The sequence below is a fragment of the Apis mellifera genome, linkage group LG14 (assembly GCF_003254395.2).
Source record: "Apis mellifera strain DH4 linkage group LG14, Amel_HAv3.1, whole genome shotgun sequence".
In the NCBI taxonomy this organism is placed as follows: domain Eukaryota; kingdom Metazoa; phylum Arthropoda; class Insecta; order Hymenoptera; family Apidae; genus Apis; species Apis mellifera.
In genome coordinates, this window is record NC_037651.1 from 8,214,064 (window position 1) to 8,237,737 (window position 23,674).

At 22.6% G+C, this 23,674-nt stretch overlaps 7 protein-coding genes across 9 annotated transcripts; 4 read left to right on the forward strand and 3 right to left on the reverse strand.

Moving 5' to 3' along the window:
• Window positions 1-573: 573 nt before the first annotated feature.
• Window positions 574-3,572, forward strand: LOC551439 (carnosine N-methyltransferase). Of its 2 annotated transcripts, none has more exons than XM_006564934.3 (7): window positions 574-777; window positions 1,219-1,444; window positions 1,814-1,971; window positions 2,105-2,245; window positions 2,325-2,487; window positions 2,559-2,792; window positions 2,855-3,572. In XM_006564934.3, exons 1-7 carry the CDS (start codon window positions 671-673, stop codon window positions 3,020-3,022), a joined length of 1,197 nt encoding a protein of 398 aa, XP_006564997.2. In that variant the 5' UTR covers window positions 574-670; the 3' UTR covers window positions 3,023-3,572. The 2 variants fall into 2 exon arrangements, with proteins under 2 accessions (XP_006564997.2, XP_006564998.2); XM_006564935.3 differs by having other exon boundaries at window positions 1,219-1,426.
• A 911-nt stretch (window positions 3,573-4,483) lies between these two features.
• LOC412954 (protein KTI12 homolog) lies at window positions 4,484-5,768 on the reverse strand. Its single transcript, XM_026445085.1, has 5 exons — window positions 5,504-5,768; window positions 5,160-5,421; window positions 4,943-5,081; window positions 4,809-4,871; window positions 4,484-4,684 (listed from the first exon to the last, which is right to left on the reverse strand). Exons 1-5 carry the CDS (start codon window positions 5,664-5,666, stop codon window positions 4,487-4,489), a joined length of 825 nt encoding a protein of 274 aa, XP_026300870.1. The 5' UTR covers window positions 5,667-5,768; the 3' UTR covers window positions 4,484-4,486.
• Window positions 5,769-6,294: 526 nt separating this feature from the next.
• Window positions 6,295-10,655, forward strand: LOC551344 (probable chitinase 2). The gene is made up of 8 exons (XM_026445083.1): window positions 6,295-6,534; window positions 8,540-8,737; window positions 8,814-8,973; window positions 9,046-9,142; window positions 9,259-9,465; window positions 9,614-9,811; window positions 9,971-10,099; window positions 10,196-10,655. Exons 1-8 carry the CDS (start codon window positions 6,465-6,467, stop codon window positions 10,490-10,492), a joined length of 1,356 nt encoding a protein of 451 aa, XP_026300868.1. The 5' UTR covers window positions 6,295-6,464; the 3' UTR covers window positions 10,493-10,655.
• Window positions 10,656-11,288: 633 nt separating this feature from the next.
• LOC411520 (proteasome subunit beta type-4) lies at window positions 11,289-12,688 on the forward strand. The gene is made up of 5 exons (XM_394993.7): window positions 11,289-11,478; window positions 11,765-11,971; window positions 12,060-12,206; window positions 12,267-12,465; window positions 12,546-12,688. Exons 1-5 carry the CDS (start codon window positions 11,318-11,320, stop codon window positions 12,633-12,635), a joined length of 804 nt encoding a protein of 267 aa, XP_394993.2. The 5' UTR covers window positions 11,289-11,317; the 3' UTR covers window positions 12,636-12,688.
• On the reverse strand, window positions 12,689-14,272 carry LOC724879 (methionine aminopeptidase 1D, mitochondrial). The gene is made up of 6 exons (XM_001120779.5): window positions 14,128-14,272; window positions 13,821-14,060; window positions 13,540-13,731; window positions 13,209-13,359; window positions 13,018-13,128; window positions 12,689-12,949 (listed from the first exon to the last, which is right to left on the reverse strand). Exons 1-6 carry the CDS (start codon window positions 14,161-14,163, stop codon window positions 12,759-12,761), a joined length of 921 nt encoding a protein of 306 aa, XP_001120779.3. The 5' UTR covers window positions 14,164-14,272; the 3' UTR covers window positions 12,689-12,758.
• LOC552701 (NAD-dependent protein deacylase sirtuin-5, mitochondrial) lies at window positions 14,265-16,242 on the forward strand. The gene is made up of 5 exons (XM_625077.6): window positions 14,265-14,707; window positions 14,766-14,980; window positions 15,069-15,205; window positions 15,512-15,662; window positions 15,934-16,242. The coding sequence occupies exons 1-5, from the start codon at window positions 14,468-14,470 to the stop codon at window positions 15,986-15,988; spliced, it is 798 nt and encodes a 265-aa protein (XP_625080.1). The 5' UTR covers window positions 14,265-14,467; the 3' UTR covers window positions 15,989-16,242.
• Window positions 15,876-19,329, reverse strand: LOC100577784 (fanconi-associated nuclease 1). 2 transcript variants are annotated; one of them, XM_016916390.2, is made up of 8 exons: window positions 19,098-19,329; window positions 17,669-19,002; window positions 17,454-17,585; window positions 16,953-17,396; window positions 16,473-16,881; window positions 16,278-16,400; window positions 16,033-16,144; window positions 15,876-15,894 (listed from the first exon to the last, which is right to left on the reverse strand). In XM_016916390.2, the coding sequence occupies exons 1-8, from the start codon at window positions 19,203-19,205 to the stop codon at window positions 15,884-15,886; spliced, it is 2,673 nt and encodes an 890-aa protein (XP_016771879.2). In that variant the 5' UTR covers window positions 19,206-19,329; the 3' UTR covers window positions 15,876-15,883. The 2 variants fall into 2 exon arrangements, with proteins under 2 accessions (XP_016771879.2, XP_016771878.2); XM_016916389.2 differs by lacking the exon at window positions 15,876-15,894 and having other exon boundaries at window positions 15,955-16,144.
• Window positions 19,330-23,674: the final 4,345 nt, after the last annotated feature.

Genomic DNA, 23,674 nt, shown 5'->3' on the forward strand with positions numbered 1-23,674 from the left:
TATTAATCAAATTTTATTGATTCCTAATAAATTTTAAATATACGATTTATTTTTGTCTAGAATAATTTATAATTATTTTATAAATTGTAATTATTTATATCATTATAAAAAAATTATAATTTTTTTAAAAGTAAAATTTATTCTTATAGTTTTTAAAGTAAATTATTTATTTTATATTTCTTTATAATTGTAAAAATTAAAAAAAAATTAAATTATACAATTATATAACTTTATACAATTCAATTTTTTTTAATTTTTACAATTAAAAAATAAAATGTATAAAATCTAAATTTGTTACTTTATTAATTGGTATTTAAAACATAAGATGTTTCAAAATACATTTGTTTTTATATGATTTATAGTATATATCTAAATTATTAAAATATTTTATATAATTTATAAAAACACTAAATAAAATTTGTTAAAAAAGTTTATGCTTTATGCAATTAAACAATCTTATTTTTTGACATTTAAAATGTAATTTCGATTTTCTCATAAAAAATTAATTTATTTTAATTTTTGATAAATAAAATTTGCTCTCGATACTGCCTTAACCAATGATTTATCATAGTAATGTGAATGCGTCATAACGCGTGCACGAAGAAAGCCGCCACTGAAAGTCGTGCTAAAAAGCTCATTAAAATACTAAGTTTCACATTCGAATATAAAAATGGAAACAATGTCGAATCCTTATCCAAAAAAAATGCACGACACTTATGAAGATGAGGAAGAGAGAAAACACTTTCAACGTATTGTCTCAGCTTTTAAGTATTACAAGTAAGTATATCATGAAAATTATTTTGTTTGATTGACTCTAATCCTCAAGTCGATGTTTCATTCTTATCTTTATTGCCTTTATTCTTTTGCTTTTTTCATTGAACATAGTACTTGTGATAAGTTTGTAAAATGTCTTTCATGATTTTTCAATTGTTGTTCAAAATTTTTAGTATCATTGCTTAACCTTCAATGATAAGGCATTGTATTATATTTTATTTGCAATTTTATAATTACTTTATAATCATAGAAATTCTTTTAATTTTTTATAATAATATAATTTTTTAAATAAAATATTATTATTTAACTTATTTTTATTTAACTTATTGGTGTTCTATTTAAATAAATTTTAAAATCATGATTGTATAACTTAAAATAAAGAATAAAATTTACAAATATATCAATACTATAAATATTACTTATATAATAGTTTTCTTTTTACAGAAATCATTCACTACTAAGGGTTAAAAAAACAGAATCCTATTTGCTATCACTTCCAGCTCATCATCAAAAATTATTATCAAAATATAGAGAACATTTGCAAGAAGTTAAAAGGTGTATTGAAAATAATGATGAGATAATTAAACTTATCATTAAGGATGTAGCACATATTTTTGAAAATGTGAGCCCAGCTACTGCACAGACTGAAAGTGTAAGAAAAGTTCACCTGGTGTGTGGTACATATATTCTGTTGTACAATATATGTTTTTAAAATTATGATTAATTTATTCCATTAACCATATAAAACATAAACAAAATGTTTACATTTATATTATTAAATAATATTTTATTTTTTATTGAAAATTGAAATTTTAAAATTGTATATATAGTTTTTTAATTACTAATATAATTTTCATTAAAGGAAAGTTTCTATCTTATGCATAAGAATTTTATTATAACATTTATCTTTCTAAAAAGAATATGAATATTTGATTTATTTTTCATTCAAGCTTGGATTTTTTTTTTTATCATCTTAACAAGCTTCTTTTTTTATAAAAGTATATTCTATTGTACAAAATATAGGTAGGTCTGATTGCAGACGTTAAATCCTCGTCCAGTAATGGCTGATCAAGAAAAGGTCCAAGCTACAATTAAGCAACTTGTTCGTGATTGGAGTGTGGAAGGTACCGAAGAACGCATGGCATGTTATCAGCCTATTATAGATGAAATTATGAATCAATTTCCTTTAGAATATTGGTATGAACCTCTTAAACTTGAACACATTATGTGTCAATAAAACATTATTAAAATAATTCAGATATTTATAATAGTTACTGTGGTGTAGTAAAACATAGTTCAGAAAAGTATGAAATGATAGGTAAATTTCCAGTACACCATCAGATGTGCAAATTCTAGTACCTGGAGCGGGTTTGGGAAGGTTGGCATATGAAATTGCAAGACGTGGATATACTTGTCAAGGAAATGAATTTTCTCTTTTCATGCTCTTTGCTTCTCATTTTGTATTAAATAAGTAAGTAAATATAAAAAAGTTTTAACAAATTGTATTCTTTTTGAAATGATTTTTATTAATAATATTTAATACTTTAAAGATGTAGAGGAGTAAATTCATATCAAGTACATCCATGGGTACATCAATATATGAATAATTTAAAACCAGAACATCAAACGCAAGCTATATTTTTCCCAGATGTAAATCCTAGCGATCTTCCAGAAAATGCACAATTTTCTATGGCAGCTGGAGATTTTCTTGAAGTAAATATTATAATATATTAAAAGATAAAAAAAATTTTCTTTAAATTTTTATTTTATATTATATATTTTAGGTTTATACAGAAAATAATCATTGGGATTGCGTTGCTACATGTTTCTTTATAGATTGTGCAAATAATGTTGTACAATTTATTGAAACTATATATAAAATTTTAAAACCCGGAGGAATATGGATAAATCTTGGTCCATTATTGTATCATTTTAGTGATATGCCAATGGAAGATTCAATAGAACCAAGTTATGATGTTGTTCGCGATGTAATTCAAGGTTTTGGATTTCAATTAGAGGTAATAAATTTTATTAAAAAATATTAACTATTAAAAAATTCCACAATTTATAATATTTTTAGAAGGAAGAAACACGTGTGAAAACTCGATATGCACAGAACATTAATAGCATGTTGCAGTGTGAATATAATAGCGTATATTTCGTTTGTCGAAAACCTAAAAGACATATAGATAATATGAGTCATAGAAATGGCACTGAAAGTAATGGTATGCAAGAACAAGAAAATTAATTAATGACGATTTCCTGTATTTTATATATAAAAGAAATTGATGTAATTGTAAATGAATTATATAATAGGTTCATTACTACTAATATAAAGCAAAGCTGTTATACTTTATAAATCAAGTCAATATTAGATAATTTGAATCTAGAAAAGATAACAAAAATCTTTAAATATTGTTAAATAAAAGTTGAACTACTATTTTTTTATCAAGAATTTTATTTCGCTATAACTGCTAAACATAATTGCTCTGTTGTTAATAAATTGGATAATAAAATGTAGCTATTTTTTTAAATATCGACAAAAGTTTGTACAAGTTCAAAATGGTAACTCTACTTTAATACTAATAACAGTTTTGCAATTTTTCTTTTGAGTTTCAAGGATGTGATTTAGCATATCATTAATGTTTATTGTTTGAAATATTTACCAAATATCGTGATGGTATGAAATAAAACTCAATTTGGTTGCATGTGCATTATATGCAATATCCTTTTCAATTGATTTAAAAACAATTTCATTTATTGTCAAATTTATGTTATAAACCAATTGTCTTTTTTAATTCTGTGAGTTAAATTAATATTATAAAGAAAGTGCAATTCTAGAATTCTAGTGTTTGTTATTTCTTCTATTTTTTCAGAAATATGTAATATTGAAATCGCACAAATATCATTCTTTTGTATATAATTTATATATATGTTATCATGAAATAAGAATTCAGTAATATTGTGCAACAAAAATTTATCTTACAACGCAAAATATATGCAGACTAAAATTATCATAAAATAAAATAGGTCTAATAATGTAAGAATATAATTTTTATTAGAAAAATACATTTTTAAAAAGATTAATAGGTTGTTTTTAAAAAAATAACTTTATCTTAAAATATACAAAATAAGATTAAATAGTATAACTAAATAAAGGATAATTTTTCATATCAAGAATAGTTGAAAAAAAGAAATAACATCTTTTCATTTGAGACTTTATTTTGAAATTGAGTTTGAAAAATTATCAAATATAAAACTTTTTAAATAATTCCTGATTGGATATAAATGAATTGTTATAGATTATTTTTGTTTAAGATTATTCTATATGAAAATAAGAAATAAATATAATATATTTTTCAAATTAATTTTCAAGGAAATTAAATTTAAAAATTCATTGAGTGCATAATTATTTTTGTTCAATTTCATTTATTTTTTTTTTTTTTTGAAAAAAAAAATTTTATTTTACGATTTTTATTTATTCTTATAAATATAATTAATTCTTTCATATCTAGTCAAGAATTTGTGAAATTCTTTTTATTTGACAATTTTTTTTCTCAATTTTCTTGGAAAAAAAAATTTTTTTTTTTTTATTTATTTATATACATATATATATATATATATATATATATATATATATATATATATATATATGTATTAGTATAAAAATAGTATAAAAATAATTAATAACTAAATATTCCAATATCTTTTCTTATAAACTTTTATTAAGATATTGTACAAATAATGATGCAATTTGATTAATTTCACTTTGTTGCATTTTACTATAAATTAAAAATTGTCTTCGTAGTCTCATAAGTTGTATTGCAGTACATGGATTATGTACTGTCAAGTTATATTTTGGTATTTTAAATTCACTTTCAATACCTAATTGCTTAGATGATAATATTGCCTTAATCAAAAAAGAAAATATCAATTTATAATTAGTCATAATAATCATTTATGGTATTTCATTTTTTATAATATTTACAATTTTATTATACTTATTAATAAATAAATGTTATTAAACAACTTACGTTAACTACTTCTTGAGTAATTATATCCAATTCATACAAATAATTAGTAGAAGATAATGATGGCTAAAATAAACATAATCAAATTAAAAATTAATCAATTATATTATCAATTCATTGTATATATTAATACTAACACATTGTGTACTTAAATTAGGTTTTGGTGCTTTTACTTCATATAGTGATTTATAAATATCATCAAATTTTAGTTCATCTTCTGGTAATATATTAAATAATGGTGCATCCCAACGATTTTTATTATCTGGTGCTTCATATCTATATATTATAAATCTCTAATTATATTTTAATGAAAATTTAATAATGAAAATTTGATCCATGATATTTTTTTATTACCTCATTACAAGTGCATCAAAAATATCTCTGTTATATTGTTCATATTCTGGTCTCTTTGTGTTCCACAACCAAGCATGTTCAACTGGTATATCACAAAATATTGTACACTGAGGAGTTTTATATAATTTTGTCATACAATAGATCTCGTAACGATATCCTTTAATGTAATTACTGGCATCAATAATTAATATATCATTTATATTTAATAGTCGTTGTATTGATGACTTTATATCACTTCTCACTCTTTTTTCGTTTTTTGAATCTACAGTAAAATAGTAATAAATTGATGATGAATGAATTTTTTTTTTTTAGTATAAAAACATTAAAATAAATTTAAATCTAACCAGCAAAAAATTTATTTCGATCAAAACCTGTTTTAGTCACAACATCAATTTCATTTATAATTTCTACCTTTTTTTTTGCTTCATTTATAAAATATTTTTTCAATTCGCAAGTTCTTGTTGTTTTACCACTACATGGTATACCAGTCATAAGTATAACTGGCATTATAAAAATTTGATTTAAACTTAAAAAATTAGTATAAACACTTTAACCTATTATGATTTATGAGTGCAGCCATCTTTAAATATTGTGTAAATGCTTTAGATAAATGCTTAAGATGTATTTACATAATGTTTTTAAAAATTTTTAAAAATAAAAAAATTAAATAATTATATAAATTTTTGAACAAAACAAAATATAGAACATATATAGAACAAAATAAAGAAAATATATAACGAGGAAAAAATAGAAAAACAATAATTCATAATATTATAGACAATTAAAATCGGCTTATATAACCCCTATGTTAGATTACCTGAATTACACATTGCATTTAAGGTTGCAGAAAATTTGGAGCAATTAATTTTTTAAAATATAAGAATAAATAAAATATTCAAATAATATAATTCTATTCTTTTTATTTAAGTTTGTATTATATAAATTATTTCATGCTCTTTTAAAAAGAGCAAAAAAAGGAGAGAAAAAAATTATATTATGATTTAGATTAGATTTTAAGTTTTTAAATAATAATTTTAAATAATATAAAATTATTTTTACTCATCATAGAAATTCATTTATTTATCTTGGCATTATTTATAGATATTTCAAAGATATATATATATATATATATATATAAATACGTTTATCGTACAAGAATCTTCAGCAACAAGTTTTAGCTCTATCTTTCTTTAGACTTCGAGCGCGACTTTTTCTTTTTCTTCGAGTATAAAAGTACCGTATTGTAATCGAGTGAAAGCTAAATATCAGGACAATAACTCGACATTCGTATAGCGGTTTTCAATAATGAAGATAAATTCGTATAAATTCTTATCTCTATTTGCAATTTTTTTCTTCATTGATAATGATACTTTAGGTAAGTATATATAATAGTTCAAATAAGTTAAATGATATTTGAAATTTCTAGTATTTGTTATATTATATGATGATTTTTCTATATTGAAAAAAAAAATATTAAATACTAAAATTGATTTATATATATATATATATATATATATATATATATATATATATAATTTAATTAAAATAAAATATGAATAAAAATTAATAATAAAATATATATTATAAAAACAATAAAAATAAAAATAATCCAATTAGTAAATACCATATTATTTGATGAAATATTGGGTTGGCAACTAAGTAATTGCGGATTTTTTTTAGAAAATCAAAGACAATTTTTTCATGGAACTAAATAACTTTATTCTGTAATGTGTTGCCCATTTTGATCAATGACCTTTTGCCATCTTTCAGGCAGCATCATAATCCCATGTTCATAAAATTTCTGGTTTTTATTAGCAAAAAATTGAATCAAGTACGATTTGATATCATCATCATTATTGAAATTTTTACCATTCAAGGAGTTTTGTAAAGATCGAAACAAAAAGTAATCAGATGGTGCAAGGTCAGGACTATATGGTGGATGTGGCAAAACATCCCAACCAAACTCCAATAATTTTTGCCGAGTGACCAAAGATGTGTGTGACCTTGCATGATGGAATACAACACCTTTTTGATTTGTCAATTCGGGCCGCTTTTCTTCAACTGCATTGTTTAATTTCGTTAGTTGTTCAATGTAAACAACAGAATTGATCGTTCGGTTGGGTGGTAAGAGTTCAAAATAGACAATTCCTTTGTAATCCCACCAAACTGATAACAAAACCTTCTTTTGATGAATACCAGCTTTTGATGTTGTTTGAGCTAATTCACATGGCCTGCTCCACGATCTTTTCCGCTTGATATTGTTGTAAACAACCCATTTTTCATCGCCAGTTATCAGTCGTTTTAAAAATGGATCATTTTCATTACGTTTCTTTAGCAAATCGCAGCTGTTAATGCGTTGCGTTAAATGCGTTTCTTTCAGTTCGTGAGGAACCCATGTACCGAGTTTTTGAACATAGCCAAGTTGTTTTAAGTGGTTTTCAATGCATGTATGTGATACATGAAGCTTCTCTGCAATCTCACGAGTTGTACTGTGACGATCCGAATCGATTATTGCTTTGATTAGGTCGTCATCAACTTCAACTGGACGACCAGAGCGTTTTTCGTTTTTGAGTGAAAAATCACCAGAACGAAATTTGTTAAACCAATTTTGACACTGCCGTTCTTTTAAGGCTTCGTCGCCATAAACAGCACATAACTTTTTGTGAGCTTGCGATGCGTTTTTCCTTTTGCGAAAATAAAAAAGCAAAATATGACGATAATGTTCCTTTTGATTTTCCATTTTTCAACGAACGCCAAACGAAAACTACGATCAAAAAACTTTTTTTACTGATTGACAGCTGAATTGCCAACTATCAAATAACAAAATGTGTTTTACATTTGGACTACGCCAGCAAACCTAAAAATTCAATTGAAGCCATCTATGAGTGAAATCCGCAATTACTTAGTTGCCAAGTTATTAAGGTATAAGCAACCAATACTATATAACAAAAAAAAATGTACATATTTGACATTTCACTTGATACTTATGCAATGCAAATCTGACATTTCGACACAGTTTTTGTTTAACTTTATTTTTTGAAAAAATAAATAAAAATAAATTCTCTTAATAATAAATTATCGAAATATTATAATTTAATTTGAATATATAATTCAATATTTTTTTTTCACATTGAATGAATAATAATATATATCATATATTTATTATATAAATCATATATCGTTTTTATATCTTATTGAAAAATATTAAAATTTTAATAATGCAAAGAATATTATGATATAAAATTGTTTTATTAATGTAATATAAAAATGAATCATCTATGAAAAAATGAATAATTTTATATATTAATATTTTAATATTTTAAAATTATAAAATATTTTATAATTAATAATATTTTAAAATTATATATTTTTTTACTAAGCTTTATTAAGGTATAAACATAACAAGGTTGTAACTTGTTATGTTGCTTCCTGGGCAATTTATAGAAATCATAATGGAATGTTTGAAATTTCTGATATCAATCCAGAACTTTGTACGCATATTATATATGCATTCGCCGGATTAAATAATGAATCGTGGACCATTAAGAGTCTTGATCCTCATTTGGATATCGAAAGAGGTATATATAGAAGTAGAGGTACATAAAAATAAATTAAAATAATTTATATGAATAATATTGTCATTCATTGTTGTAGATAATTATAAAAATATGATTCAACTTCATAAAAAGAATCCTAACTTGAAAATCCTTCTTGCAATCGGAGGATGGAATGAAGGTAGTCAAAGCTATTCTGTACTCGCTTCATCTCCCGATCGTAGAAGTAAATTCATTGACAGCGTAGTGAAATTCCTTGGGTATATAGAATCAAATATTAAGATAATTTATTTTTTTACAGGTTTATTTATTTAATAATTTATATTTTACAGTGAATATCGTTTCAATGGATTCGATCTTGATTGGGAATATCCAGGATCACGGAGGGGTATGCCTGCGGACAAACAAAATTTTGTTTTTCTTCTCAAAGTATATATGTATAAAGAACATAAAAAAAAAATATTTTTATATTTAAAATTACATAATTAAAAGAAATTAAGAATTTATTATTACATTTTTCTTAAAGAAATATAATTTTTTAACAGGAATTAAAAGAAGCATTCAAAAAATCAAATTATCTATTAACAGCAGCTTTAAGTTCTAATAAAGCAATTATCGATATGGCGTATGATATTCCCGAAATTTCAAAATATCTTGATTACATTCATATAATGGCTTATGACTATCATGGTACATGGAATAGAAAAGTACTTCCGAATGCACCATTAAAAAGCGAAGACGGTCAAAGTGTGGTAATGCATTTAGATAAAATATAATGAGATATATTATAAAATATTATAAAATATGTATATATATATATATATAATGAGATATAATATTAAATAAAATATAATAAATATCGTAAACAGAATTCATAAATGGAATAAAGTTTTTGTTTAGGTGGATACACTTACGTATTTGTTAAATAAAGGTGCACCATCAAATAAAATGGTATTAGGATTGCCAATGTATGGGAGAACTTTTATTTTGGCTAACAAACTGAATTCTTCTAAAGAAAGTCCTATTGGTCAAACAAGCATATCAGATGGATTCAAGGGACCTTATACTGGTGAAAATGGTTTTATGGGATATAATGAAGTATATTTTATTTTTGTTAATTTTCAATTATCAGATTTAAGTTGAATTTCAGTTATATTTATTAATTTGATTTCATTAATTAAAATTCTATTATATACATATATATTCTATTTTAATATATATATGTAATTTTTATATATACATATAATATCTTTTCAGATTTGTGAAGAATTAATAACTAATGTACAGAAGTGGACAACTGGGTGGGATGATAATAGTAATACACCTTACATAATTAATGATGACCACGTTATTATGTTTGATAATCCAAAAAGTTTAAAAGCAAAGGTTGATTAATATCTATCATAAATAATGATAATATTAATTCAAAATATTTAATAAATATTCTATAGTTTTATTATTCTATTTTTTCAATATTTTTAGGTTGAATACGCGATGAGTTTAAATTTATCCGGCGTAATGATTTGGAGCATCGATACTGATGATTTTAATGGAAAATGCGCATCTCTCAATAACTCTCTAGATTTAAGAGAAAAAAAATATCCTTTATTAAGATCAATCAACATGGTTTTGTCTCAAATTGATTATCATAATTATTTATATGATAATAATGATGATAATAATGATAAAAATAATAAAAACAACAATAACACATCTTCTGTAATGAGATTTTCAAATAATTTGATTTTAATAATATTATTTTTTTTATATTTCATTTAAAATAAATTCATAATGAATAAAAAGATAATATTAAAAATTTCGTAAAAATTAATATATTTCAGATTTTCACAATTTTTTTATCCATAAATTCAAAAATATGTTTTTAAAATTATTTTTCCATTTGTATTTTTATTAATATAATAATAAATATGATTCACAAAAATTTAATATTTACAATAATGTTAATATAATTTATAATTTACATTATTCTTATATATAGAAATAAATTTTTTATTTGAAATAAATATATAAAATATATTTAAATTTAAATTTTCTTTGAGAAATAGTTTTTCTTCGAAAAAATAATACAATGTAATCTATAATTTATTTTATTTTTAAAAAAATTTTTTTTAATATTTATTACATATATTTTTCACTATATCAGAAATTTATTTATTTTATAAGGATATTTAAATAAATAATAATTTTTAAATTTTTGAATATAATGTAAAGATTATATAACATTATATAAAGATTATATTAATTTTTTCTTAATATAAAAATTAAAATATAACTTATACAATTTATATTTTTTATTTTATAGAGATAAAATTAAATATCTATGAAATATTCTTATATAATAATAATTATATAGTAATAATAATTACTATATATTATACATATAATAATACAATATTATAATAAAGTATATTTAAAATTTTACATTTTTTAAATTTTATATCTTAATATTATCTTAATATTCGATTATACTATTAAAATTAATCGAAAAAGATTTTTGGGGGAAATTAAATATTTCTAGATAGGAAATTTAGGAACTGTTTTTCTGTAAAGAGCAAACTCATTAAATGTTCAGACTTCAGTCGAATGACATTTCAATCTGTTTTACTTATAAAAAACATGGCGCTTAATAAAGCTGATTGGCAAACTCCTGCACCATTATGGCAAAATGGTCCAGTACCTGGTGCATTTTATCATTTTCCGGGAAATTCTACGCATTTCAAAGTTGGAGGATACCAAAGATCACAGTAAAATTTTTTATCATACATTCATTTTCGTTTTAAAAGATTTTTTTTAAAATTGCATGTCATGTTTACTTTCAATGAATGTGAAAATTACAAATTATATATAGCGATTAAAAAATTAATATAATAAAATATAATTTAATATTCTAAAAAAATAAATTTGATAAAAAAAATATATAAGATTTGAATTGTTCTACACATTGTTATATTATATTATTAATTGATAATTCTAACTTCAATCATCAAATATATTTTTCTTTAACTTGATATTTGTTTTTTTATTTTATAGAGCACCAATGACAACTGGTACATCTGTAGTTGGAATTCAATTTAAAAATGGTATTCTCATAGCAACAGATATTCTTGGATCATATGGATCATTGGCTAGATATCGAAATCTTGAACGTGTGATGAAAGTGAATGATAATATTATCCTTGGTGCAGGAGGAGATTATGCTGATTATCAATGTTTAAAAAGCCATATTGAAAGAAAAATGTAAATTTAAATTATGTTTTCATAATTATTTTATATAAATTTCAATATATCTTTTTATATTTTCATTGTTTTTTTTTATATCTTATAGTCTTGAGGAAGAATGTCTTGATGATGGTTTATCTTTAAAACCAAAAGCTCTTCATTGTTGGTTAACTCGAGTATTATATAATAGGAGATCACAGTTTGATCCATTTTGGAATAATTTTATTATTGGAGGTTTAGAAGGAGATAAATTGTAAGTTCAATTTATTTTCCTTTTATATTAAATATAATAATATATTTTCAATTCATTTAGATTTTTGGGTACTGTGGATAAACTTGGTACAGCCTATAGTGACCCAGTAATTGCAACTGGATATGGTGCATATATGGCAACACCTATTTTAAGAAAAGCTTATGAAGAAAATAAAGAAATGAGTAAAGAGCAAGCAATTGAACTTTTATATAAAGTAATGCAAGTTCTTTATTACAGAGATGCACGGTCTTTTCCAAAGGTAAATCATAATATAAGAATTTCATATGTATATTTTTAATTTATTATATTAAAACAGAATTTAATTTTTTTAATTTTTAGTATCAAGTTGGAGTAATCACAAGGGAAGAAGGTGTTGAAATACAAGGACCATTAACTTTAGATAGTTATTGGGGGCCTGCTATTATGTAAAATAAATATAAATAATTTTTCTTAATAAAAATATCTGTAACAATTCTATTAAATGAATTTTTTCTATAATTTTTAATTATATTTTTGAAGTGATGAAAAATATACACGAGTAAATTTATAAGATTAACGAGTTAATACATTACAACCAGTATCAGTAACTAATACAGTATGTTCACATTGTGCTGTTCTTGCATTATCTACTGTAACAGCAGTCCATCCATCTTCTAAAATTTTAATTTCTTCACTACCCTGACTTAAAACTGGTTCAATAGTAAATGTCATTCCAGGTAACATTTTTCCATCAAAATTATTTGCTAATAATAATATAAGACAAGATATAATTTTCTTAATTTATTTATATAATATAAAAATAGTAACTTACCAAAATGAAAAATATCTGGCGGACCATGAAAATAAGTACCTATACCATGTCCTGCAAATACTGGAATTATAGAATATCCATTTTTATTTGCTGTTTCTTCAATAATATTTCCTGAAAGATAAAAAGAAAAATATAAAAATATTCAGATTATATAATTATATTACATTTGAACTATTATATATAATCATTACCTATACTGGAAAAATTTTCATTAGGTTTACAAATATCAATAGCATTTTTTAAGCACAATTCTGTTATATTTATTAAACGTTTTGCTTCATCATCACATTCTTCTACTTCAAACATTTTTGAACAATCTCCATGATAACCATGTAAATATACCTAAATATAGAAAAAAATAAAACTACTTTTATTTTTATATATTTTTAAATTTACAAATGCAACGTTATATTCATATAACATTATATTATTTTACATATAATATATATATATTATATATTATATAATATATATTATATAATATAAAATAAAATAATATAATATATTATTGTTTTTACTGACTGTTACATCAATATTTAATATATCTCCTTTCACTAATGGTCTTTTATCTGGGATTCCATGACATGCAACATTATTAATACTAGTACATATTGACTTTGGAAATCCTTTATAATTAAGTGGACTTGGATAAGCCCCATTACTTATAATCATTTCATGAACTATTGCATCTAATTCATCTGTAGTTATACCAGGCTAAAATAAAATTTGAAAAGAAGAAATAAAAATAACATTTAAATTGTATTGTTAATTAAATTTCATATAACTTATTATATTTTATATACCTTTATATATTGTTTAATATGAGTCAATATTTTCTTGGCAAAATTACAACTGTCTTTCATGCTTTGTATTTGATTTTTATCTTTAATTTCAGGTTTTTTTGGCCCATCACGTGGAATTAATGTTTGACTATAAGAAGGTTTAGGAATATATGATGGTACTTCTCTAACTTCAGAAATTTCCCATGGTACAATAACCTCGTAACTTCCAAAAGAATTATTTATAAATTTACGTGGTATTGTCTAAAAAATTATATTAAATAATTATATGACTATATAAAATAAAAATATCTTTTAAAAATAAACGTACTTTAGATTTTTTTTTAAAAAAACTTCTGAGAAACATTTTCGGATTATCCAATGATCAAAAGGTTTCGTACTTATGATTTTATTAAAGAATATTCATTTTTTTTTTTTTTTTTGCATAAAAACTTGTTAAAAGATCATAAAAAGTTGCGAATTTACTTTTGACTTAAAGAAAATCACTCAACTTGTGATTTTACGTCACATCATTACTATTTATTATTTGTATATAAGAATCAGCTGTCAAGCAGTACGCATGCCAATTATAAACTTTAGATGTTATTTAAAACAAAACAAAGAATCTGTTAATATAAAGTAGAATAACCTTAAAAAAGTTTATAGAAACTATGAACACTATGAAATCGTTTCGTGAAATAGTGGCAAATGCGAAGAATGTATTAATATTGACTGGTAGTGGAATTTCCGCGGAATCTGGTATTCCTACATTTAGAGGTGCTGGCGGTTTCTGGAGAAAATATCCAGCTGAAAATCTTGCAACTCCAACAGCATTTGCAGAAAATCCTTCTTTAGTTTGGGAATTTTATGAATATCGTAGACGAGTAGCATTAGAAGCTAAACCTAATAAGGTATTTTAATAACTACAATATATTTTTTTAAAGATATTATTTTGAATGGAATTTCTAGGCTCATGAAGCAATAGCAACTTTCCAAGATCGTTATTTAAAAGAAGGTAAAAATGTTACAATTATAACACAAAATATTGATGAACTTCATCAAAGAGCAGGAGCTAAAAATGTAGTGGAACTTCATGGTTCACTATTTAAGACTCGTTGTACATTTTGTCATGAAGTTGTTAAAAATACAAATATTCCAATATGCCCTGCATTAAAAGGGAAAGGGTAAGGTTTTATATCTTTATATAAATGATAAGTATTTGCATATGAATAATAATATCAATAATATAATCAATAATATAAACATGAGTAGATCACCAGATCCAAATATTATGACTTCTGATATTCCAAAAAAAGATTTACCTCATTGTCAAAATTGTAAAAATATATTAAGACCTCATATTGTATGGTTTGGAGAAAATTTAGATGATTACATAATGCAACAAGCACGTAAGTATTTATTGTAATAATTATATGAATAAATATCATATGAAAATGCAATAAAATGCATAAAATTTTAACAACATAATATATAATAATGAATAATAAATAATAAATAATAATAAAATAGCGATTAATCGAATTGCAATTATCTCTAGTGACTTAATAAAATTTTCTCCAATGTTGATTATTCATCAGATTTCAATTTTTTCCATTAAGTTAATTGAAATTTTTCTGTATTATAAATTAAGATTTAAATTAAATTTCTATTCAATAAAATAAAAATATATTTTAATCTCTCTATTAAAATATTAGATATTGCCGTTGAAAATTGTGACGTTTGCCTGGTTATCGGTACATCATCTATTGTTTACCCTGCAGCAATGTTTGCACCATATGTAGCACAGCATGGAATCCCTGTTGCTGAATTTAATTTGGAAACAACTCCTGCTACATCATATTTCGAGTGAGTTGAAATTAAAAATATTGAAAGCATTTTATATAATAGTTATAAAATAGTTATAAAAAATTTTATATTAAAAAAAATAATAATATATTAAAATAAAATACTTATTAAAATATTAAAAGTTCTATATCAATATTTTAATTAAAATATTTTCTCTTATAATAAAAAATTATAAAATTTATTCACAATTATTAAATTCTTCAATTTTTTTTCTTTAGATTTCAGCATTTATCTGCAACAAAATAATATTATTATATGTATTATTTTAAAGGTATCATTTTCAAGGTCCTTGCACTGTTACTGTACCAGAAGCTTTAGGATTATGATTTCTGAATATAAACAAAACATTTTGAGCATGTAGAATATTTACCTTGTACTAAACATACTTCAATATTGAGTCCAAGTTGATGTAAGTACTCTAACCATAATTTTTGCTTTGTTGAAAGAATATCACGAGGACCTTTTACTTCTATAATTTTATGCTTTAAAAAAAATATATTTTTTTAATTAAGAAAATATGAAATTTTAATTTATGAAAAATTATATAATATAAAATATAAGAAATATATTTTTTAATAGATTTAATAATATTATTTTTTAAATAAATATATATACTTCTTTGGTATCATAATTCCAAACAATTAAATCTGGAAATCCAGCTCTCCAAAGTTTAAAATTTTCAATAAGTCGTTTACAAATTCCTATTACACCTTGTACTCCCAAACAGTGTACTATTTCCTATAAATAAAAATGTTATATATTATTACATTTTTTGATGAATCAGATAATAAATAATATCAATAAAATTACCTCCAATTGTAAATTATTATCCAAATTTGTTATCATTGCCGATTGATATTGTTTAAATATTACAAATTTTTCTTTCATTTTAGAACTTAATAATTCAGAACTTAAATCACTAATTATTTTAAGTTTCATATCTATTTTTTCTTTTCTATTTTTATAAAACTGATCTGTATATAAATCTCCCGGAGCTTCTTGATATGGTGTTACAAATGCTCCAGGAATATGTATACCATATAATTCTTCCCAAAATAAAGTACAAAATAGTATATTTGGTAGTGCACCTTCACAGTGTAATCCATTGGGAAATCCTTGTTTCTGATAATGATGGAATGCAACAGTTTCTACTGAGCCATAAGTTTGATTCTCAATACTATTTTCTATACACCAAATACTTTTATTTCCTGCAGTATTTCTAAAATAATTTAATTCCACATTATATTTTAAAATAAACAAAAATTATAATACATATAAAATTAAATTTACCTTGGCATTACTGTGGCATTTATAATGATAGATATTGGTTCATATTTTGATACATGAGGAATATAATCATTTAAAATTTCATTAATAGTAGTTTTTGTAATTGATTTAATTACTTTCTTCTTGACTATTTTATTTGCTCTGTCTATAAGATTTACTTTATCTACTTGTGTCAAGTTTTCTGTATTTAAAGCTTGGATTATAATGGATGCAGATTTTTCTATATTTTTATGATGATGCATTTCAATGAGAGCTAATTCCTCATACCATATTCCTTTATATGAAAGCATATGACAGTTTTGTTTTAATAGAAACGATAAAATTTCTATTACTCGCTTTTTATCTTGATTCTTTTTGAATGCTTCTATACATTTAGAAAGTATTTTTAACCATATATATCCTGGCATATAACGTCTTACATGTATAGGAAGTATAGAATTTTTTAATCTGTAAAAATTAAAATTGAAATTATCAAACATTTTTTTTTATTAAAATTTATATTACTTTAATGACTCAATTTCCAATAAATTTGGTAATTTATCCATAGCTAAATTTCCATATTCTTGTACTTTTTTCCAATCTTTTTTTTCAATATATTGTAATGTTGTAGATAATATAGATTTAGCTTCCACATAACTACAATATAAATAAATAAAATTATTAAAAACAATTAAAATTTGTCAATTTTCATATTTATTGTTGATTAAAAAAAAATTTACCTTGTCAAATGTAATTTACAAGAAAATACTGGAAAATAATATCCAGTATTATTCGGAAATATTATCTTTCCTAAATAAACATCACATAAAAAGTAAAATATATCTGATGTACTATGATATTTTGCATTTTGATTTGGTATTAATAATGTTATAATTCTATCAATAATATTCCATGTTTTAGTAGTAATGCATACACAATAATCTAATATATCAAGTATTGAAGCATATAAAAAATTACTTGGGGATTTTATTCCAGGAAATAAAGGTTTATTGCTTGATAATTTTAATAATTTTTGTATATTATTTTTTTTGTTTCCTTTAGGATTAATTTTCATGTTCTTACAAAGTTGTTGAATTTCACTTACTTGTAATAATTCAAGTATTGTAGATAAGTTTTCTTTTTGAATATCAAAAGTACAAATAGATCGTGAAACAAGAATTTGAAAAATATCTTTTAAATCTGTATCTATTTCTGGATAACTTATATTACTTTTTCTAAACCATTTTCTTTTTCTTTTTATCATCCTAGCCAATAACATTTGAGCATTTTTAGGAAGGGTAATTATAGAATATATAAAATTAAGATCATTTTCATCAAAATAACCACAATTAATAGGAAGAGAAAGTACACTAAAAATAGTAGTGAATAAGATTTTAGAATTCAAATCATTGCTTAAATTTATATTGTTTAATTCATATTTTATTAAATTTTCAGTATTTATATCATTATATTGATAATTAAATGTATTTTTAGAATATATTTTTTCTAAATCAAAATTATGTAATGAAATACCACCTTGTTTTACTAAATTCATATTTTTAATAGTCTGAATAATAATAGAATTATTAATGTTTTCATCAAACAAGTTTTTCTTTTCAATAATTTTTGGAGATTTATTTCCAAATGATATTCTAGGTGTGTAGCTTAATTTTTTATGTATAGGACTATTAGTATTTTGTAATGAAAAATTATTTTTATTTGGAGTCTTTTGTTTTATATTTGCAGAATTTGATTCTTTAGTTGGAGTTTTCTTTAAGTGAGAATTATTATTGCTATTAAATACTGTTTTCATATAATCGTTATTTAATTTATTTTCTAATGTTTCTTGTAATTGCATATTAATATTTGACGTTTCTTCCAAGTGATCATTTTCATATAATGATATATTATTTTTTATTATTTCGTCATCATATTGAATCATTTTTATATCATTTAAAAAGCTATTATGCATTTCATTAGACTTTTCATATATAATAGTACAATCTGATATGTCATCAGATTCTATATGTTGTGACAATGAAACATTTTGTTTTTTATTTATATCTTTTTTTTTCTATAAAAATAAAAAAAATTTAATTTCCAGTCTTATGTAAATATATTTAAAAATTGATATAAAAATTTTTAAAAAATATGAAAATGTCAACTAACACTTTTTAAATACGGCACAGTTTTTAACCTAGAATGCTTTTTAATTACATGCGAATGTTTATTGCCGTTTATTTTATAAAATTGATCAATGCGTGTTTGATGTGACATTATTTTATATTTATATCTCGGTAAATAATTCAATCATCATTTATTAATCCTTAAAACTTAAAGATTTTTCTTACACATACACGTAAAAATATAAATTGAAAATTATTGTTACATCTAATAATATTTTCTCTCTACAAATGTGTTTTCATGAATGTATAGTGAATAAAAAAAAATCACTAAATAAAATTTATATTTATCAAGTTGAAAGTAAGATTTTCTTTTATTTATATGTTTTGTTCTATATTTTGAGACAAAAATAAGAAAGAGAGAAAAAATCAAGGGATAAAGATTTGTTCAACTCTAAACAATTTTGTTTTTATGCAGTGATAAATATGAAGTATAAATATATACTGATATATAGTTATATAGGTTTTTTCTTAGTGAAAATTAATAATAAGAATTTTCATATTATATCTCTAACGAGTACACGATATCAATCTTTATTGTAGAAATTAAGAATTAAAAAATGAGAAAAATTTGCTTAAAACTCTAAAAAAATTTGCATTTACATATGATTTCTTCTGCAGTATAATTTTTTAATAGTTACTATATAAATATTTTATTAAATTAGATAAAATATCCTTGTAAATAGTCTTGCAAGAGTACACTAAGGAAATTGAACTGTTCAGAAGTACTACATGTATAGTTAGCGATTATTTTTTATTTGCATTTGAAAATATTACTTTATATATATATAGAAAAATAATATGAAACATATTGCATTTATTATTGATTTATAAGATAGTATATATATATTGTAATATAATTGCAATAATATTTAAATAAAATATTGAAATATATAGAAATGCCAAATCATCATTTTTATTTAATTCATAAAGTTTATAATATTTTTTATTTGATTTTAATATTTTTTTAAAATTTAATATTTTTATATTAAATAAAATCAAGTAATTTAATATGAAATTACTCATATTACTTTAAAAACAGACATAAATGTGGTAAATATATCTATAGATATAAAATTCGAAGTGCTTTTAATAAAAAATTATTTCCAATCTAACTTTTTAATTTGTATTCTTTTTACATAAAATTTGATGTAATACAAATTATATTAGTAAATAAAATAATGCTCATTTTGCTAGAATTTTTGATTTACATTAAAAATTAAATAAAATTATATATTTATATAACCTTCAAAGCTAAGAAACAAAGCTATTTAAAAATTTTCAAAAACATAAGTGTTAAAATATGTATAAGAAATTTTCACATTTAAAATATAATAAAAAGTTTTGAAAAAGATCTATTTGCAAAATTCTATACAAAATATTTTTAAATTTTATACAGATCAATTTTTTTCATATTTATAAAAAAATAAATTTATGCAAATTTATTTTAAAAACTATACACAAAGAAAATATAGTTTACCCGACTATTTTTTTGCTTTTTAAAATTAATCCAATTTTGCTAGGAGGGATATCCTAAAAAAATTTATTCTTACGCGATGTAATCAGAATTTATTTTGAAACATTTGCTTGTTTAAATTATTTGTCCAATTTATGTTCATCATGAATATTTTCTTGCTAACATTATATGTATATATGTGAAATGCAATTGTATCCTTTTTTTGCTTATACTTTTTAAGAAATAAACAATTTATGTACTTTGAGTAAATGTAAATATTTTGTTGTATAGTACATAAAATATTCATTTTGGTATAAATAGATAAATTAAATAAAGAAAATTTTGTTGATTTGAATGATATAGAAGATATATGTCACATATGTTTTATCCTAACAAATTACTATTTTTTTTTTATACTCGAATAATGTATGATAATCAATTTGTTCATAATTTTGCCAATTTGTGAAATTACACAATTAGAATACACTTAATAATCAAATTGCAATGTGTATATATATACATATATACATATATACACATACAATTGGTTACATTATTTAGTAGATTTAAGTGTTGATCACATTTATTATAGACATTAATGCTAAACAATAGTTGAGTTTAAATTTTTATAAGTAATTTATAGGAAACAACTCATCTACCTGATAACATCTCTACTTTTCTAAAAATGTGACAAAGCAAATAAATACATACAAGCGTATCTCATTATTTGATTCAAAATATTTTTTATTTTCCGCCGGTAAAATAATTTTAAGTTTATTATTATTATTGCATACTATGAAAAGCATACTATAAAATTACAAGCATGTTAGAATCAGAGAAAATCAAAGATAAATTTAGGAATGTAATTTTTATTTGTTAGATTTCGACGGTTTATAAGCAATAAATATAATTCACGCAATTTAATTTATATCTAGTGATATTTTATTTGGATCAAATTAAATTTGATACATGCACTCAGCGAAAGGTGTTATCAGGGGACGAGAGAGTAGATGATGTATGTATGTATCGAAGAACAAATTAAAGGGTTGTCTAGATCAAACATTCTACATATATAGAATTTGATGTATCTTCCCCTTACGTTCTCCGACTGTATAATCTTGAGAAAAATTCTCTATACTCTCGTCAAACTTTCGTTCAAACTGGAGCTTTGGTTGGAGCGTTTTTTTCCAATTAAATCTTCTTGTCGCACAGCGACATAGAAGCCCTACTGTATTCACAGAATAAAATACACATATAATAGATACACCGCATTTCGACACCTGTCGATATTATCGTAAAAGTTTTTTTAACACTCAGAATTTTTTTAAGAGCTTCACGTTGAACATTATATTTGTAAGCTCATTTCTTCTCTTAATAATTTGTTTTTTTTTTTCACACGAAACGATTATAGGTCTTGTTCGATCGCTCTAAATAGTTGCATTGATTCGGCTTAGTCCTACTTACATGGTACAATATTGTTTTCCGCGAATGCAACAAATTAGGTAAACACGAAGTCTCACAATTCAATTCGACCGAATTTTTATTTTCCTCATCTCATTGACGAATATAAATTAATTAAAAAAAATTTATTAAATAAGAAAACATTTAGTAAATATTGCCAAGTAATACTATAATTACTATATTATTATTCATTATTGTGAATTATTTAAAAACAATAAGATATCAGTCTCTTTGTCAATGGAACTTCGTGTTTGCCAAATCAGAAAATGTAAAGCGAACTCAGTCTTTGGTTGGAGCGATCAAACCTTGAAAATTTTCGACGTTTCATTTGTAAAATGGCTATTGGGTCAATATTTTTAACATTAATAAATTTTATATAAAAATCCATGTACCACTATATTTCGTTTAAAGCGTTCCAACTAAAATAAACAAATGGTTTTTACAAGTACATTCTTGGAAATTTTCTCCGCATAATTATCACTCATCTTTCTCAAAATCACACGGAAGATTTTTTTTATTTTTTAATTGAATTTTGGAAAATGATTGGAAATGAATGTAAGAAAAAAAGAAAATAATGAAAAGAAATATGAAATATGACTTAATTTATGAATATGATTAAAAAAAGTGAAAAAATATTTCATTTTTAATTGTGAATTTGAGAAAAACGAGAGAAATAATCAGATACCTATCAGAAAGTATATACAAATGTGGCAGAAATTAGATTTCACAAAATGTTATATAATATACAGGCGAGTGAAATTTTTCACAAAATAATAAGTCCTATCCAGGATAAAATTTCTTTATTACTCCTCCTCTAAAATCGTCTCGAATTCATAAATTTTCATACACATCGCTGTGCGCCTACCACAACAACATTAATTACAGTTATTTTTTAGTTAATTACCTAAAAGTAAGAGATACAATAAGCGTAATTATTTTTATATGTACAATATATCTTTTGTTTGTTTCTTATTATGATTTTATGAAGTCTCTCTAAAATTTGCAACATTTGCACCATTATTTTTATTTTTCTCTTGATTTACGGCTTGCAAAAAAATTTTTTTATTGCATACTTGGAAAAAATTGTTATGTTTTAAATCTGGAAAATGAATGACTATCAGAAATACTCTGCCATGGCCGTTTGTAAAACTTAAATTATAAATCTTCAGTCCAAGAGGCTTAGATATTTATCTTGATCAGTGCCTATGAATTTCAAATAAATAATAGACAATGAATAAAACTATTTTAAAATAATAGTAAAAATTATGCGACAGATACTCTTGAATTTCGTCAATTTCAAAACTCATATATTTAATGATCTATTTTATGTAACTATATGTACTTCTTTTTACATTTATCATTCCTATTAGCCACACAAGAATATGAAATATGTAACTGTATCAAGAAAGTATTTTTTTTAAATAAAACAATTATTTTTTCATATCATTAATTTTTAAATGAAAACATTTTAGAATCTCACAATCATCATATTTCTTATTAACTTATTTTCTGTTCAATTCTTATATTTTAATATAACACATACATTGATAGAATCGGAGAAAATAATGTAGAAAGATTAAGAGGAAAATAATAATGCGCATAAAGATATATGCAGATTAACTTCATTTTTGTTGGTTTTATCTAAT